Raw genomic sequence first — 20,243 nt, forward strand, 5'->3', positions numbered from 1 at the left:
TGCACACACACACACACACACAGAAACACATTCTCAGTGGTGTACAGTTACACCCTGCCACCGCAGTGTGTGCTCTGTGAAGGGCAAGTGCAGCACTCCTGACCTCCGCACACATGCACAAACACACCTTGGCTACTCATTACTTAGAGCCATTTTTGGCAACATGAGGGATGGGGAAGAGACAACACTATTGAAAATTATGTGAGATCTACCCTTGGAGCAGTTTATTTACTTTGAAAATGAGAATTAATATTAATACAGGTTCTGTTTAATGCATCTTCTGCTTTCCTCTAGAACCATGATGCGCTTTCATCTGCAAAAACTGTGCAGCTGGGATGAGATGAGGTTGTCTGCTCTCTGGAGTACTGTTTGTTAGTTTGTGTGTTTTCAAGTAAATGAGTCAATGTGTTTGTGTGTAGAAGAAGTGTATACATCAGAATGATTAATCAGACTTGAGAAAAAAAGAAATATGTTTAGAATTTAGACTTTATTCTAACTAAACAGGAGAGGATTTACATTTTACTTTACGCAGATGTGAGACAAATTAATGGTACGTTCAAATGTTAACATAAAAACTGGTGATTATATGCCATGTATGTGTGTGCTGTATTAGGCCTTGCTTTGGGCTGGCCAGGAGATTAAGGCAGAGGCAAGATGAAGGAGCTTTGGAAAGAGCTAAGTCGTGCACTCCGTCTGAATGATGAGGACAGCAGGAGAGAGACACAGAGCTGACACAGGTGCTTCACACAGAGACAGAAGAGAAGAGGTGACAGGAGAGGCTGAAAAAAAAACAACTAATGAGGGTAGCAGGCGGAGTAATAGAATGAGGTGATGAGGAAGGTGGTGATGAAAAAGGACAAATAGATCTTCACAGAGTGTTGATCGTGTCTGATATCTGCACCACAGAGAGAAACGGCCGTGCGTGTGAATGCAAGGCCTTCATTTACAGTAGAGGTGGAGACTATAGCTTCTCGTTGCTGTCACATTTGTATAGTTTTATCTCATTTTGCTATTGTTTCTCCAAACAGTATCCTATGTTCAGTTTAGTTAGTTGGTATCAGTTTCACCATTTTATTTCTTGCCCTGGGTCTGACTTCTCAGGCTACATACAGACTTCACCCTCCTCGTCCCTGTCTCCTAGACATCCTGTTCAAACAAACAGAAGTCAAAGATAGCAGGCATGTAGCATACTCACCTTTCGCACTATCACTGGAATTCACATTTAGACTCACCTCTGTGGTTGGATTAAGGGAAGCACTCAGATTCATTCAGGTCAAAAGTGACACTTGTGACACTCCACATGGAAAAAAAACGTTGATCTTGCAGTTGAGGGACAAGGGTTCAGCCTCATTTTCCAGACCTTACACCCAGTTTAAAGTTTTTGTTGTATGTTCTTTGTTATCATACAAATACAATATAATTTGATCGTAAATCCAAACTCATGCAAATGCAACTTTTGTCTTTTTGTATGTGTATTTTTTTATTTATTTGTGGCGAGAAGCATTATATGTCCTTTTTTTTAAGTGCTGGTGAGATGTGAAGATGCCCTCTGCTCCATGTCACAATGTGTTACAGTGTAAAATGGCTGCTATCTGTCAGGCCAGTTTTCAGCTGAGATTATCTCCGCTTGAAAAGAATAAGAAAGCGAGGAAAAAGCAAAGGAAGAGTGAAGAGGAAGAGCTAAGGGGGAAAAAGGAGATGAGGGCAAGCAGGGAAGAGCTTGGGTGGATAGAGTGTGAAAGAAGCAATCAAGTGCAGTTAGGCAGCGGCAGGGTGAGAGGCTGGTGGAGAAGAAGAGAAAGATGGAAAATAGTGAGATGCTGTTAGATAGAAAGAAGTCAGAGGTCTCCAACTTCTTCGCATTCTGCTGCAGAAAATGCTCTTTCAAATGATTCAGGTTTCTTGTGTTTTTGTCTGTACTGCTGAAGTGTGTACGTGCCTCAAGTGTGTGTTTTTGTGTTGAATTGCCTATTCCTGTGCCTCTCGTCTCTGACTGTAAATCAGACAGTAAATCCCAGCTTCTGCCAAGTCTGGCTCCCACTGATGTGTCAAGGAGAAGATGTCGGCACACATGACTTATTACCTGCTTTTGTTGTCAGTGCCGCTTTCCTGCTTCTCCTTCATCTCAGCTATGAACCAATTTTCATTTTCATTTTGAAAACCTCCAAAGCTGGTTATCTGGGCTTCGCAAATGCTTTTTTCTGCCCCATTTCTATGTGAAAGTTTATACATTACTTGGTTTGCTATTACCTTCTTCTGCCAGTAAGGGTCTCTGTTTCTCCACTTAGTTGGATATGATAGCGGTGACCAGCGTGTTTGGTTACACAAACAGCACGAGGCCCCAGCCTGCAGTGAGATGCTGACAGTTTGTGCCGAAAGTCACCATTGTCATTAAAGGATGTTTTGATGTGTTGACATCTGTCTTTCTCACTGAGTCATCATCTGCTCTTGCACTTTCTCTGTGAACCTCTGTTTCCTTGACAACCAGGTGCAGTCTACAAGTACTGTAGACAGGAACCATCTCCTTGTCTTCTTCTACATTTATGTTTCAACATCCATTTTCATGTCTTTGATTAGAGAATCAGTGAGTATGAGATATCAGTGAATTGAGAAGCGCAAGACGAACGCAGGATAAGGAGGGGAACGCAGAGGACAGTTCTAACTCATTACTTCATTTTTTATTCAAGAAATAGAAGGATTTTGATTCAAGTTCTCGTTGCCTGATAATGTACAACGAAAGTTCTTCCACAGCTATATGGTTTCAGCATTTTCTTTCAGCATTTAGTAATTATGTTGCGTCTATTTAATACAGGTCAGTTAGGTCAACATAATATTCATTGAAACAAACTTTAATCTCGCATGAACAAGTGTTTTGTCTGTGTTACTTATGTCGGTCTTCTTGAATGAATGAAAAGAGATCAAGACTTAGGAGTCAACCATAGAAAAGCTTTACTGTTTCATTCAACAACTAATATAAAAGTAAAAGTCAATCCACCCAGTTAGGTCCTTGCCCCCTCAAATCCATTTGATAAACCTAGAGATTATGTTAACCCAACCCAATCAAACTAATTTGATGCAACAGAATTGTTTGATCCTGAAAGAAAACCAAATTTGTGGAAATTTGTTCCATGTTTTGTATTTACATTCAACAAGTTATTATTTCAATAGCTTGCTTGATTTGTTCAAAATCAGCAAGAATGAATCACTTATTAACATACACTCAATGTGTTTAACTCTAGCTCTATGAGTGTATGAGCAGCCCTCTGAAGGGACTTCACTTTTCGTTGTGTGGCGTGGTCAGAGGGGTGGCCAACACTCATTTAAGCCTGGCCACCCCTCTGGCCACACCACACAATGAAAAATGAAGTCCTTTCAGAGGGATGCTCATACACTCATAGCCAGCCCTTGGCTCCTCCCCTGGGAAAGTCATGTAAAGTTGGGGACACTGACAGTTGATTTTTAGTCTTTAGTATGGGACAAGCCCTACTTATCCATAATGAAATAAACACATTCTGTTGTGTAGCACATGGTAATAGCATGTTATAAACTTATAACTGCAAATTAGTTTTATCTGAATTTTTTGTAGTTTTCAAGATGCATCCATCTATTTTCTATACCCGCTTAATCCAATTCAGGATCATTGGGTGTTAGAGCCTATCCCAGCTGTCATTGGACGAGAGGCACGGTACACCCTGGACAGGTCTCTCGTTCATCACAGAGACAAAAATTAGTTTTATCTGAATTTTTTGTAGTTTTCAAGATGCATCCATCTATTTTCTATACCCGCTTAATCCAATTCAGGATCATTGGGTGTTAGAGCCTATCCCAGCTGTCATTGGACGAGAGGCACGGTACACCCTGGACAGGTCTCTCGTTCATCACAGAGACAAAAATTAGTTTTATCTGAATTTTTTGTAGTTTTCAAGATGCATCCATCTATTTTCTATACCCGCTTAATCCAATTCAGGATCATTGGGTGTTAGAGCCTATTCCAGCTGTCATTGGATGAGAGGCACAGTACACCCTGGACAGGTCTCTCGTTCATCACAGAGACAAACAACTATGCATGCTCACCTTCTCTCCTAGGATCAATTTAGAGACACCAATTAACCTAACATGCATGATTTGGGACAGTGGGAAGAAGCTGGAATACCTGGAGAGAGCCCACACATACATAGGAAGAACATACAAGCTCCACACAGAAAGGCCCCAGCAGGGATTTGAACCAGGAACCCTCTTGCTGTGAAGCAACAGTGCTAACCATCACACCACTGTGCAGCCCTAGGTCTCAAGATCACAGTTGAAAATATCAGATAATTGTTTTTTGGATGTGTGCCCTGAGAAAAATGAGTTTACCTCGTGTTAGTTATTCTACAAAGCATAGTTAATCAAAAAAATAAATAAATTGTATGTTATGATAGAGTGCCCACTGAAATAATTTAACCAATGTAATGTACAATCAAAAAGACAATTATCTACATCTCAATAAACAGGAGACTTTCATCAGTAATTATCCTAACCACTCCCACAGTTTTTATACAATGATAATAAAACATGCTTAATGTTCATCACTGTATAAAAGCACCAGAGGGGGTTTCAGACTGCACTCAAGTGTGTGTTCTGTGTAATTCTACCAAGAGAGGAAAGACGAAGCAGGCTGCGATTTATAAATAGAAAGAATCAGCACACACAATGTCAAGGAAAATGGGTCTCCTGAATTTGTGATGAGTAAGCAGTCATTGTGGCTTTTTATTAGGAGGAAATAGAGTACTTAATTTCATGCTAATTCAAAGCATTAGAACCAAATGCGACTTAAAAACTGTGAATGGTGTGCCACAACTTTATGTTCGTGTGCATGTGTGTGACTAAGCAACAGCGAGCGGGTGGCCAGAACTCCAGGTCTTTGCTTAAATTCTGCCTCCTCCTTACTCCATTGGCTAATCTTCTCCCTCCTTCTCCATAATTTGTCTCATTCTGTGATCAAAATCATTCAGCTCTATCCTGTCTGTCCATGTTTTTTAATTTCTTTAGCCTTTCTTCTCACATGATATCTCTCATAACTCCCCCTGCTGTTTCTCATCCTAGGCTGCAGTTAGAGACTAGTCGAGTACTGTTGTCATGGCGAAGGGGCAGAAGGAGCCTAGAAATCTCATCTTACCATTTAAAACTCATTAGGAACCAGGACTTTTCCACCATCTCCACCCTTCTTACCTACCGCTCCTCATCCTCTTGGTGTACCTTTTGAGGATCTAATATGTTTATCTCTTACCATGAACCCTCTGGTCAAGATCCACCGTCAGAATGGGACCCATTCTAACACCTACATGTATCAGGTAGGAACTCAGCACCTGCTGAGTATGTGGATATTAGTGAAGGATGTCTCCAGCTTCAACAGCTTTCTCTGCAATCTCCACGTGTCCTTGCCTGAGTATTGATTTCAGCACTGATGACTCTGACTGACATATGGCTTTCTCGCCACTGCCAACTCCTCTTTCCTTCTCACCACTCTTCCTCAATCAAGCTGCAACAAATGATTAATACTTTGCAGAGATGCAAATTGCATATCTGTTTAGAAATGTGAGCACATCCCCTCTAATGAGTCTTTTTTGTTTGTTGATGAGGTTAGACACAGGTTTTCATCTCCCATTGTTCAAGACAATAATGGAGATAAAATTTTGTCATACACTCATTTGGAATGCTCTCTTTTTCTGTGACTGTCGTGCATGGTTGACTTTCCATACCTCTTATTACGGCACACATGGGGGAGACAGACTCTACTGATGCGCAGCGGAATCTCTTTTGTGCTTCTCCTTTCATCCAGACAGAGGAAGTATTCCCCCCTTGTGCTTCCTCACTTTCTTTGTCCTTTTTATCTGGTTTCGTTTTGCTTTGATGAAGAAAATTCTATTCTGGGCTCAGGCCTATGGTGGGCACGTAGTAGATGGAAAGTCAGAAAACTTGGCACCTGTTTGCATGCCAAACCATAGACGTAAGAGACAGAAGGAGCTGTGCAGCTTTATATCGCTGCATATGTGAATCCTGGGTTTCAAAAGAGGTTGAATCTCTTTTAGATCTACTTGTGCTTTGGATCTAACAAAGAAATCTCTCTTAATCAGCAGAGTTTTATTAACGCTGAGCACATTTGCTGATTTGTGCTTGAGCCTGAGTTTCCTGGCATTATCCCTCATGTACTTTATTTAAACTGATTAACTCAAGCTTACGGAATTGGTCCCATCCATCAAGTAATATAAAAAATGAATGTGTTGTTTTTCTGATATCTTTCTGTGCTGCATTCTATGGAGAAACTTTTGGAAAAGTTTTCACTTGTTTCTCCCAGAGCATCAGATCTGTGGATCTATCAGGTGATGCAGTCAGCTGCCTCTCTGCACAATCTCAGGAGCTGTCACACCGTCTCCCCGAGGGAAGCAGCAGCTTTGTGCGTGTTTGCGTTTCAGTGTGCTCACCCACATGGATGTGCAACCGAGCACATCTGCACTCATCTGATGAAACGTTCATGCAAACTTTTTCTGGCTGCTCAAACACTTTCCTAATGAGCCGTTGCCATGGCATCTGCAGCAGTGTGATGGGTGGCGTCATGGCAACAGATTACTCTCTGCCTACTTAGGGCCATCCCCCAGACAAGGTGTTGTGGTGGTGGTGAGTGTGTGTGTGTGTGTGTATTACAGTTCTTGTGCGTGTTGATTAAGGTTCGTCAGAGGAAGGTTGAGTCCACCTCTCTGCTGTCACCACCTCGTTTGCTCTCTGAAGTGATGAAGAGTTACAGAGATGTGATATCTGAATCTCTGCAGGGACTCACTCATGCCCCACGTTCTGACCCTGAATCCACCTTTGGTTTGACCGTGAATTACTAAGATTAGAGTTCATTTTGAGTATTTTCTTTGTACTTGAGCCACAGGAGTTCAATTATTGTATATAATCTCTGGTGTTGTGTAGCTTGTTCTTCTCTGCATTTTAAGCAGCAAACGTCTCTGTGGTTTAAAAAAACTGAACACATTTCTTTATACACTAAACATCTTATTTCTACATTTGTTGGTCTTTTTATGAAATACAGTACTGTGCAAAAGTTTTGAGGAAACACTTTCTTTATATAAGTGAAAACATAAATGAGATGGAATGAGTGTATAAGGAAAAACAGGGTGGTTGAAAGTCAATATTTGTTTTTAATTAATTCTTCACCACAGCCTGAACCCTTTTAGGCACACCCTCTATCCCTTTTATTTATTGTAATCTTAATGAATAGTTCTCCAGCCTCACTTCTTCTCTGGTTTGCTGAAGGACATTCCAAAACTCTTCTTTGGATGCCGGCTGCCTTTTCGGTCTCTCTTTCTCTGGCTGCGACTGAGTAAGCCTGAGGTCTGGGTTCTGAAGAGGATTCATCCCTCCATAAGACCTGTTGCCACTGATTTTCCTTTTCTACCCTTTTTACCTTGGCAGCGACCCTTTCACAGAGATCATTTCTGATCAGGCTTCAGCAGACACTACATGGATCAACTGACACTGGATAAAAACCTTGTCCAGACGTGTTAAATCCCCACACACCTTCTGTGTTATTTTCGACATTTTTATTGATGAAAGTAAATAAATTTGCAACAGACTGCCAGCAAGGGCCTAAAGATACAATTTAGGCCAGGTTCTTTGCTAAATTGTTTACTGTGTAGACGCAAGACTGTTTCACTCTTTGAGTTAGGCTCCTTTTTTGTGCTTAAATGATAGTCATAGTTAAGTGACTCAAACGTAAAGCATTCCTCTGAAAGTTGTCAGGTGCAAGGACTGGGCAGAAAATGAGTGAAAAATCAGCCAGCATCCAAATTAAAACTTCAAAGGATCTTCAGAAAGTCTGAAGAATTATTACTCAAGACCTCTTAAAAAGATCATTCAAAAGTCTGGCTCCCTGGAACCTAGATATAAAGAAATAAAAAATGAGCTTTTTCTTGAACTGACTTCTCCATTATCACTGCTAAACAACAGATGGAAAAGCACCAAAAGCAAAACATATTCAGTGTTTCTCGTGAAAGCGGAGAAATGCACTTTTCTTACGAAGAAATCCAAAGAAAAATTAAAAATGTCCCTATGTCTTTGGTCTTTGGCTGCATTTGGTGTTGTTCAGGATGTGTTTCATTTTTCGGTACTCAGATCATTTCAAATGACTGTTGCAGATGTGCACTTGACTATAAGCATCCTCCAGTTAGAACAAAAATTACCAGATAATACAACCCTTTTCCAAGTATCTTGTGTGAATGAGTTAAGAACCGTGCTTGCAGTTTCAGTGTCTCTGTCCTGTCTTGCTTTGTCACATATTTACTTCTTTTCCTTTCCTCCCACCAGCAGATGCTCAGAGAGGCCCTGCTTGGCCTCAGTGCTCACAGGCTGTGGCACACATCCATTTAGATTGAGTCTGGCTTCATTCTCCACTCATGTTAATCTACACTCACATATATCCAAAGTACTGTTGGCGACTTTATAAGTTATTATAAAGATATAATCCATTACATCTGCGAAATTCAACGTCTGTCAGGCTTCTTTTTTTCTTAATCCTTTGCGGATATCTGTTTCAGTTAGTCAATCCAATTCTGCCAACAAGCTGCAGATAAGCGACGTGAGCTTGCTGAGAGTTATACAGTTTGTGTAGCCAAAGCGGGAAGTTGTCAAAGTAACTGTAAGCAGGTGAAATGGAGAGGTTTTAAATGAGAATATAAATATTGTTCTCAGAAAGCAGCAGACTGTTGGGTTCAGTACAGTGGAAAAACCTTTTCTAAAAGATTTGGTTTAAAAAAAAAACAGCAAAAGAGCACTGACATACAAGATGTATCACGATTAGTAGTTGTTTTCTGAACAGTGTTTTAAGTATTAGAGTTTATCATCCAATGAGACTTGAGATCCCCTAAACTGCTCTGATGAAGAAGTCGTGAGACCAGGAGATAAAAATAAAATCATCTGATGAGCAAACTTGTTCTGAGAGGAGGAGTGTGCAGAAACTCAGCTCCTCCGGACTCACCCTCCCCTTCCATGAGCGTAGGAAAAACTAGCTGCGATGAAACCCCCCGAAAGCTCTTACTAGAGCCAGTGTTGGGTTTGTCCACTGTGGGCCGATGTGGTAATATGCCAGTACAACATGCCAGACTCATTTAAAGGAGAACCTGCACCAACTGTGGATATATTCTACATTTCCCACACTCTAAAGGATATTACTTACTTTTATTTAGTTTTCATAGGGCTTAAATTAAATACTGTTTTCAACCTCTGGGGTGTGATTCAATCTTCCTTTGTCATTGTAGGTCAGTGCTGGGGGGGGTGTGGGGGGGGGGGGCACTGACCTACTCTGATTATTTTATTATTGTATAAATAATCACAGTTGGACAAGTTTCCCTTTACAGTGATGCCAATGCCAATATGAAACTCAGATTACCACAGTACTTGTAGTACTTGTAGTAGTTACTCTGCATTAATGTAAATCACATTACCAGCAGCTATGAGGTGGATATTCTACTGTTTTAATCTGAGAAAAAGGACTTGAGGAAAGGAGGAGATATGAGAACAGAGGTAATACAAACAAATCACAATTGTTGAAACCATCCAGTCTAATGAATATCTTATTCTGAATCTTTTATTCACACAGCAGTCTTCCTTCATAGGTTAATTACAATATCAAATTAAATTATAACTTTGTAAAATCATTTGTAAATTATGAGTCTTCACTAGTCCAGAGCACATCCTTAACTTACATATCAGCATAGTGGCTTGTGCAAATATTATATGACATTGTCTGTATATGTCCCTATCATCAGTCAGAGAAGTCAGGCAATGATAGTTTACGATCCTCCCTACTCCCTACAATCATATTTTTACCCTTCTTTGCATTGTAATTCTTGTCACAGTCTGAGCCATATTGGCAGCAAACCTTCAGTAATTGAAGGCCAGCACTATATGGACACATCAGTTGGTTGATGATGGCTTTACCAACCATGCAACCTGTTCCACAGCTATTTAGCAGCTTAGATAAATCATCCGTATAGACGTGAAAAAGACAGGAGAAAAAATACTTCCCTGCCTTATTCCATTGCAGACGGTGAATGGAGCAGACACAGAGTTTCCTCATTTTACACACACTGACTGATGAGCGTAGCAAAAAGACAGAAGTCTTGCAAGAGATTTGGGAACACCTCTGTTGTGTAACTTTTAAAATAGCGGCGATTTACACACTCAAGAGGTGTTAGAAACATCAATAAAGAACATCAAAATCATGGAATTATGCCTGTTTTAGAAATTAGCATCAACTGTTCGAGCATAGTCAGCATTGTCCTCTCCAAGGCTTTGGGTAAAATACTGGCAAAAGCAATATGTCGATAATTCTACTATCAATTTTGACAGCTTTGTCTTTATTAATAGTGACTACCACCTCAGATAGAATAAATCAGGCAAAATACCATTAACTAAAAACCCAGTCAAAGGAAAGGACAGTTTTCTACTAACAAATTGAAATGACCTTCCGATATTTTATCCATATCATGCACCTTTGGGAGCATCCTAGCTGTAATATTTACTTCTTTTTAGGAAACCGTCACATCTTCATTATTATCAGTGCATCCACTGCAGATGAGGTACTTTTAACGCAGCTAAGCTGCTCAAACTAATGTTTCTGCTACAACTCCCCAGAACTGCTTACACCGTCAATATATGCTGGCAAGGATGTTTTATAATTATTCTTTTGAGCTCTCGCCAGAAGTCATTTGGGCAATTGTTTTTCATTTTATTTGCGAGTAAATATGACCTCATTGTATTTTCATTCCTCTCAATAAAATGTAGGGCATATTTAGAATTAGTATTTTCTCGTTTCTTATATTCAAACAGGAGACCATGTTTAAGTCTGTCTGACTCATTCCTAGTTTTAATAACCCTTGTGGCCCCAGCATGAAGCTCCTCAACATATTTATTCCAGCTTGGTTTTGCTTTGTACAAATTAGGCTTATACAGGGGCCTGTTTGAAACAAGATGCGAGTCCCCGACATTTCCATTCACAGAGCATCACTCAAAACCATGCTGAGGGCTCTTATAGTTAATATCACAGCATGCCGCTGAGTCTTTTGGTAACCCCTTTGGTATTACTCAGCAAGGTGTCAGACTGAGAATAGTATGAATCAAAATCCTCCTCAGTTAAGTAAGACTATTTTTCCTGCACGCGTGTCATTATCCACAGACAAAGGAGAAGGTAAATTGCCCAAATCTACAAATAAATACAAAGGCATATGATCATTAGTAGCTAGTACATATTTAATCTTAGGGTTAGACTTTGAGGAGTCATGTGCAGATGCAATAAAATAAAAAGCTATGATGCTCGTGCCACTCTTTACTAATGTAAGAGCGGTTCTTACCAGTTAAAAACATTTTGACAGCCAAACCATGACCAGAGGAAAAAACATCATTATGTGATCTGCAAATAAAGAGCTACCATCAAAAACATGTGCAGTCATATCTTCCACAATAAATAAGCAAGTGGGGTATTTTCTTGGATAAAATACAAAACACAAACCAAACAGTTGAGATTTTTGTCTTGATTCTGGGAACTCATGAGGTGTGTACATATCCAGAATGATGAACTCTTCATCTCAACTGCAACCAGTGGTGGACAGTAACAGAGTACATTTTTTGAGTATCTGTACTTCACTTGAGTATTTGTTTTGGAAACTTGTGACTTTCACTCTACTACATTTCAAAGACAAATATTGTACTTTCAACTCCACTACATTTCTTGGGAAGCTTGTCGTTACTCGTTCCTTTTAGGCTTTGTCATCTGCTGTTGCTGTTTTTCTTTCCTAAAATACAATTGGCCACACCGGAGTGGTGTAAAAAGATGGATTTGGCTGCAAGGCTGTTTTCTGCCAAAACTATGAGTGTTTTGTGAACTGAAGATCTTCATCAAAGCAGAGTTGTAGTTTGTTCACTGTAATGGACTCAACAGTAAACTTCTACTCCATAGTGAATGTGTGGGGAGAAAAAAAAAAGGCTCTCCTTTTTTTGGGTGGGGATGTTTTAAATATTTTTTTAATGTAAATAGCTGTCCTTATTATTTTTAATTGCATTTTTATGTTGACGTTTTTACAGGTGGTACAGACTTTTTGTAGCGGTTCTACATGTCAGTACATCATCAGGTGGTTTCAGGTTCATGGTTCTGTAAAAGCACTCAGAAAACAATACAGTGTACTGATATTAGAAAATGTACTTTGTACTATTGAATACTTAAGTATTTTTAAAAGTAAGTACTTCAATACTTTAACTTCAGTAAAATTTTGACTGAGCAACTTTTACTTGTAGTTGAGTAAGATTTGACCATGAATATCAATACTTTGACTCAAGAACTGGAGTTGAGTACTTTGTCCACCACTGACTGCAACTGAGCTCAATTCCTATAGCCCAGTCAACATTCAGTCTGACCACGTTAACCAGCCAATCATACTTTTTATTCTATAGTACGGCAACACTACCAGGTATTCTGCCACAAGCTAGTGCTAAAATCAGTAGATTCACCTGTTTCATACAATTCCTTATACAGAGAGTTCAGCCTTTATGAGCCCTGCTAAGGTTAAAAAAGTCACGAACACACATTATATCACCATGTCGCCAAGAATATCCACAACTAAGTAGCGTGATTCATCTGCTTCACTGTGCCCAACAGGTAATCTTTGCGCAGTATATGAGACAATATTGATATTCATATATTTTAGCTTGTCTCGGGCAGCTGCCTGGCTGCTGCTCTCCTGTAGAGCTACAGGTATAACCCTCACCTGCAGGTCGTGTTCACTGTTTGCTCTGGGCCTGCAAGCCTCAAAATAATGATGGATCTAGATCCCCATTGGCCATAGTTGCAGGTCGTGCACGGTTATTACTTATGTCACATTCAGCTGAGAGATTGAATTAACTATATCTTGTAAGGGTTGAAACAACCTTCCAGCATGTCAGCAGCTTGCTCAGTTGCAAAAACAACAACTTTTGACCACTGGAATGTTGTCGTCTCGCACTGCGTTTGTCAAAAAAGAGCTCGCAAATCACTAATATTGGGCTGCATTGCTGTGCTTTGGGGCTTGCATACCCATTTCCTCACAACACTACTCTACAGCAACAACTGTAGCAAGGGGCTCGGGGCCTCTTCTCGTGACTGGTGAGCAGGTGCCACCAGATCCTGCGGTTCGTTTTCCTGAAGCTCAACCGGGGAATCCGCAGAGTTTCTCAGCTGCCGTCACCTGACGATCCACTGTTGCCACCGCCAAGTTCTCACTCACACTTGCTTGAGCTTCTAGGACCTCCCTCAACATAGAAACTTCCCAGCTCAGCTATTCAATTTTGCTGAGTAATGCAAAGGCATCCCTGCTGCCAAATCCAATGGCTGGAAATTCATCCAGGCAAGGCGACACAAAACTGGAAATATTTTTGAGATTGTTTGAGGCTAAGTGACAGTGTTCTCATCTTGACAACAATAACATTTTCGAAGAATTAGGCTCTGATCTGATGAACGTCAGTTTGATGTATTAGAGGAGCCTCAAGGGACTGAGGAGGGAAGGGCAAACATCTGCCAAGCTGATGTCCTCAGAACTCACAGTCAGTTCTCTTGACCACATCTGCTATAAAATAAACAGGAAATAACTGGAAAACTGAAAAATGATCCGTTAGTTTTGATGTCTGCGGTAGTGCCTGCCTCCAATGTACTCACAGTCTAACACACACACAAATAAGTTGTTTTTCTATTTATGTGGTGCTTCACTGTTGGCATACATGACCAAGCCCCTCACCCAGGTCCTAACAATCACAGCTGAATGTGTAGACCCTCACCCTAAATCTAACAAAAATCACTTTAAACAGCTTGGGTCCACAAAACACATTGGACCCCACAAGTACAGTGGGCTCCTCGTTTTTTCACCTTGTAATTAAAGAAAATACTAGTACACACACACACGCATACACAATTACAGAGGAAAATAAGATAAGCCTTTATATTTTCTGGATCGTGCATGTGTGTGTGAAAGAGAGACGGAAAGTGATTTTTTTATTTTTTTATTTGACTGTACGTCTATCTTTCTTTTTCTCTCTATCTGCAGACACACACACACACACACACACACACACACACAGGATTTTTTCATCTTTTAATCCCAAACTGCTTAAGGGAGGAGAGGAGAGAAATCCCTTTACAATGTGTGGGCTCAGCAGTGTTTGGTAACCACTTGCTATCTCACACTGGAGGCAGCCGTCTTCCTCCAGACGCACAGACCCTGCTCTGCGTTCTATACGATTTACTCTCTGACAGATGTCGAGATTGTTGTCAGTGAGCCACGTCTGTGTCTGACTGTTGAAAAACCATCCTGGGATTTTTGTGGGGTTTGGGTTGTATTGTGAGATCAGTGTGATAAAAAAGAAGAAAAGCAAATGTAGAAGATGTTGTCGGAGGAAAGGCACTGGACAGGCCCTCATGAGAAATCAAACATTATTATCTTTTCTCCTCGACAGCGTTGTGTTATATTTAATGCATAGCACTTGCCTCCAATTTTTTATAAAACTCATCAACTTGATTATTCATGTGGTTATCTATTCTTATTTGCTTGTCATTGTATGTTTCTCCCATTTGTATTTCCACTGTTGTTTTTTGACTGAAGATGGTGAGAGCTCATACTAAGCAGATGGATAAGTGGATGAAGAGATGAACCAAAGAACTAGAGGCAGCCTGTTGAGCCTTTTTGCCATGATTGAAAGAGACAGTGAGCTTTAACATCTGTTGGTGGATTTTAACTGAGCTCCTGTCTATTGATGCACCCCTGTGGAATAAGGGGAAATAAAATGAACGAGCTGACCCATTTTACCCTTTCCTCCAGTTGCTTCTTTCCTCGCTTCTCCACACTCTTTCCGTTTGGAATAAGAAAGACAGTGTCTATAGAAACGCAGGAACGAAGTGTGTGTTTTGTGTGTGGTTGATTTTTTTCTGATCTGAATTCTATTATTTAGACAGTCACTCTCAGTGGCTCAAATTGATTAGTGTGCATTAGTGTGCACATCCGTGTTCTGTTTGAAGAGATGTCAAGGATGCAGACTGGGAACAAAATGGAGAGAAAGGAGGAAGAAGTTTAAACCATTTCTTCATTCGCCATTCATTTCATGATGATCTCTAAAGATTTCTTCCACATTTCTATGTGGAATTATGTGTGTGTGTGTGGGTGGGTGATCAGTGTTTTGCAAGTTCACACTTCACAAGAACAAGTTCAAATTTCAGTCCACACAGATTGATAGTGAACAAGTTCATCGTTATAATTCACCATCTGGATTTCTGAACTAGTTCTCAAACCCAAAATGAGCTGTTTTGCATTTATTTTTCACTTTAATCATGACCTCCTCTGGTTTCTCCTTATACAGTACATAGTGTTATATGGTGCTATGAGGTACTGGAAAATGGGCAGCACAGCCACCTGAGCATCTCTTGCATATCGTGCGTAATCTACTTTATTTGATCATTTTCACACCCATATGAAAGCATGTTAGCAAGCAGAGGCCAAATGACAAATGTGTCAGTCTCACTATTATCATCCTACTAACGTCAGGTAACTTCAGCAGCTTGTGGGGAAAAAAATACAACTTCAAAAGTGACCAGCAACAACATCGTGCTATACACCTAAACTGAAACTAATGAAAAACAGAGCAGCAGTTGTGTGACAAAATCTGTTATGGGAGCACAACCTCAGATAAAATCATACTTAGTGGCAGTAAATGACACTGGTGAGTGCAGAGTTAGTGAACATGGCCATCTGCACCAAGGCAAATACATCCTTTAGAATCATCTGGCAAGCCTCATGCCTTTCTTTGCTTCTTTGTATTTCTATTTGTTAGTTTCGGTCATGCTGTCTGCTGTGGGAGTTTTCCTACTTAGTTCTACACATTTCTGTACTAAATGCAGTTGCATTACCTTTAGATATAGTATTTTTTGCCAGTGACTGGTGCAGAAATCATAGCAAAGTCTACAGTTTCCACGTGGCGTGTGCAGGCACAATTTAGCATGACATGTTCATTGTCAACAAGAATGTTGTCAGATGCTGCGAGAAAGAGCTGTGCTCAATGATGCTCATCATTTTATAAACTGCCTCATTCGGTTCAACATTCAAGGAAGCTAACTTGCTCATTTTAACACCATCATGTACAACACAGGTGGTTACATTTACCATAAAAGATTCAGCGTTATGTGACTTAATGATTAATGTATTTTCAAATCAATATAAAAAAGGGTCTGCTTTTCACAATAGAGGCCCCTGCCTCTTTCATGTTTCTTTTGGTTGGGTTGCAAATGCACATGTTCTAAAAATGAAGAGGCGTGTCTCCTTGTTAAATGACACGTTATTTCCCATGCACATTATTGGGCATTATGCTATTGCTCAAGGCTGTGTTCTTCTCTGTGAGGAAAGCTTCAGGAAATTTTTCAGCAGTGCTGCGTGAAGCATGTCAGATGTTCACACATAGTTTTGCATACTTTGCATTTTTCACTGCGACACCTCGAGTTTAGTGGACAGCTAGACAGACAACCAACCGTGTGTTTGTAAAGACAAATGGATTCAGTGAGATGTACCATGAATTATTAACACGTGAGCTGTGAGGTACAACTGAGCCAGCTTCCCTGATCTCTTGTGAGAATGATAAGATGTTTCATTAATATTTAAATTTTAGAATTAAAGTCAGTAATAAGGTCAGAGCGGTAGTTGTCACATGCTTGAGTGTCTCTCAAATACACTAAATTTGATGCAGGAATTAAAGTTGATCACTTTTTAAGAAATAGTTGTGTAATTTCAGGATAACTATTTGGTGTAATTGAACCAATTTCTTGAGTATGTTTCAAAGAGACAATCCTCCTCCTTAAAGTGTACCAATGTGGCATTTGTTCGCGCAGGCAGATACGTCCCCTAATTACGTTCAAAGAGTTTTCAACCTCGAGTAACTGTGAGAGCAACTTTTTGTGAAGGGTAAAAAGGACTTTTTTTTAGCTCTAATCGTGATTGTTTTCTAACACCTTACCAGTGATGTTAATACATAAACCAAATCAGTAAGTGACAAAGCTTCATCATTATATGCTGTGTTTACATGTAACCAACGCAACCAGTAATAGTGGTGTCCATGACAACAACGGTCACATTATAAAAAGTACTACCGAAGTGCTGTTATTGGCCAAACCCAACCAAGTGATAAAAGTGTTGGGAAAATACTGTTGTGTTACCAATGGAGCATATGTTGGTCTTGTAGTTAGATTCTAATGGGTGGTATTTACAGTGAATCCCTGGTTTATCATCTTCAAACTGGAGACCTGTATGTTTTAGTCTTAGCCTATTCTATTCGAACATAGTCTGGGCTTCCAGGTGTCAGGTGTGTTGCTATATTGGCATTTTGTTCTAGTCAGGTCACAACATGCTTCACCATCTTTGCTGTCGTGAAATCGAGATAATGAATTTTAACGATGTTGACTTTATCTCACTTAGGCCCAATGTTTAAGTTCATCATGAGAATGTGAGATGAAGAGTGCGGTGTCATAGCTGCAGGGGGGGACAGGACTTTAAAATGTATGAGTATGAGCAGGTGTGCCTGAGTGTGTGCGTTTGTTTGTATGAGACAAGTAGTGAGAGAGGATGAACCTCGGGGTATTGGTTTGGGCTAAAGCCAAGCTTACAGGAAATGCCAAGAAAGCACCCAGAGACGTTCAAACAACATGGGCACACAAACAGACTGTCTCTCTCTCTCTCACTCACTCACACACACACACACACATGCATTTTCGTATGCGCACACACAGATGCACAGACTACAGTAAACAAAATCACTGCAGCAGTGCAATAGAACTGAGAAAATTATATCAATACATAAAATCATGTGTAAGCTAAAGCTGTGTGTCACTGGGAGATCTCTGCTGTATGGTCTAACTGGAGCGCTGTCAGGGTCTCACCTTGCACAAATCTAATCAATGGTACAGAGGATAACAGAAAATTATTTGAGAAAGTGGATGAGATCTAGTGTTGAGATACAGTACAAAAAAACTACCTCTGACTAAGAACTGACTGCTTAGATACTTTACATTAGGTAGTAGGCTGATATAAGTTATAGTGATGCAATAGAACATTTAATCTAAGAATATTTTTCTCAGAGTTTATGCCTTTGTGATTTATCTGAGCAGTACAGGGTGTCGAGACATCATGATACCAGACCAGCAAAATACATCTGACATTGTCAGGATGTGCGAATGTTTCAAAAGCTGTCTTGCACGGATAAACAGGTTGGATGGATGGCATCTGGTTCTTATTGTATGTACAAGTGAGATAGGTTGTCATGTAAAGAGAAGCTTCAACTATCTTGATAAATACTCTATGAAAGACCATAGACTGGTGTTATTTAAAGGTATAGTGTACCAGAAGATGAAAAATGAGCAGGTCACACACCATTGAATTTTATAGAGAGTAACAAACAAACACGAAGAGAGCGCAGAGAGGCGCTGCCAATGGAGCCTTCAGTGTTAAAGTTAATGGAGCTATACTTTATAACTTCAAAAAAAGCATAAAATGTCCATCAGGTCTGAAATATGGAGGTGTTTATGGAGGTGCAAAAGTGGATGCTGCTATCTGAAATAATGTAAGGGACAAGTAAAGTGAAACCATGTGAAGAAAAACATTGCTCACTCAATGGTAGTGTGCATAGAAGTTATTTTATGCTCTCATATGCATGTGCAAACAATATGCTAACAATGATATAATATACAGACATATTTTTGGTTTGTTTACTTGACTGTGAACAAACTGTAAATGAAAGCACAGCATTTTGTGAAATAGCCAAATGTACTCTCTTGCCAAAACTTAAATAAGAAGATCAATATGACTCTCCTGCTTGTGCACTTAATATAAAGCAACAGTCAGCGGTCAGTTAGTTTAGCTTAGCATTAACATGTAAGTATAACATGAACTACCCTATTTCATGTTCAGCATGCAGCAGGAAAGATGTTTGTTCTCAATTTTAGAATCTAACGATTTACACCAAAGCAAATTACATAATATTTCATAACATTTTTGGCTTAAAAGTTAAAAGTAGGCAACCATTTCCTGCTGTGCGTCAGAAGGTTTTAGACTCCACATTGTTATACCTCACATGCTTTTGAAACACACAGTGTACCTTACTTCTTCCCCAATGTCAGCTTGGATAGACCTCAGCCTCCTGCAACTCTGTAAAGGTTAAAGTAGGTAGAGTTGATGGACGGATGTTACCCAGAGGTGGGCACTGAGGTAGGCAGGGTGGCACCTGTAAATGCTGATCAGATACCACAGTGCCATTTTGGCCTCACCCTGTCATGAAATTTCCTTCCTCTCAGACTCCCTCTTATCGCAGGTGCACAGAAAGCATTTTCCCAGACAGCATCTCTCGCATAAAAACAGTCTGAAGAGACCAGTCTGGGCTGCCCATGTCTTAAGTGTTCCCTAATGTCAACCACTGATAAAGTATTGCTCACGCAGCTACGGTCAGTGTGCTCCTGCTGGGCTGCTCTTTATCAGCAGGGTGTTTGTGCTTCAGGCCATCACATGTCCCTATCTACATCCACATGCATCAATCAGTCAATCAGTTGAAGACAAGTAGTACCTAATGTGTTGATCAGTGATACAGTATTAACCTGTGTGTGTTGTGTGTCTGTTTGCTGTGCAGGAGTTTGCCACCCTGACGAAGGAGCTCAACATATGCCGGGAGCAGCTGCTGGAGAAAGAGGAGGAAATATCTGAGCTGAAAGCTGAAAGGAACAACACCAGGGTGAGTGTATTATAGTGTTTGTGTATGACGGTGGGACATTGCAAGTATTTAAATTAATATTCTCGTTGGTCGCGAATGCATATGTGTGTTGCTATAGCTGCTGTTGGAGCACCTGGAGTGTTTGGTGTCTCGTCACGAGCGCAGTCTGAGGATGACAGTGGTAAAGAGACAGGCACCTCCGCCATCTGGAGTCTCCAGCGAGGTGGAGGTCCTCAAAGCTCTGAAGTCGCTGTTTGAACACCACAAGGCTCTGGATGAAAAGGTGGACTCACACACACACACAATATGACTGAAGTCATAAATAGAGGGATAACTACATTCTCATTATGTGATTTCAGTAGTTGGTATTTCCATCATGTTCGCCATTTTGAGGCTATACACTTGTTCTTTGACAGAACTGGTGTCTTTTCTCACTGATTAATTCT

The 20,243-nt window shown here is 40.2% G+C and overlaps 1 protein-coding gene across 8 annotated transcripts in view; it reads left to right on the top strand.

The window, feature by feature from the left end:
* ppfia4 (PTPRF interacting protein alpha 4) overlaps positions 1 to 20,243 on the top strand; it is a 60,520-nt gene that overhangs the window by 21,558 nt on the left and 18,719 nt on the right. For all 8 annotated transcript variants that reach the window (XM_072382484.1, XM_072382483.1, XM_072382485.1 and 5 more), the window contains 2 exons: positions 19,717 to 19,818; positions 19,916 to 20,080. In XM_072382484.1, the coding sequence (XP_072238585.1) occupies positions 19,717 to 19,818; positions 19,916 to 20,080 (267 nt within the window). The remainder of the gene's footprint in view (positions 1 to 19,716; positions 19,819 to 19,915; positions 20,081 to 20,243) is intronic.

This window comes from Leuresthes tenuis, unplaced genomic scaffold (genome assembly GCF_036924035.1).
Source record: "Leuresthes tenuis unplaced genomic scaffold, fLeuTen1.0.hap1 SCAF_3, whole genome shotgun sequence".
In the NCBI taxonomy this organism is placed as follows: Eukaryota; Metazoa; Chordata; class Actinopteri; order Atheriniformes; family Atherinopsidae; genus Leuresthes; species Leuresthes tenuis.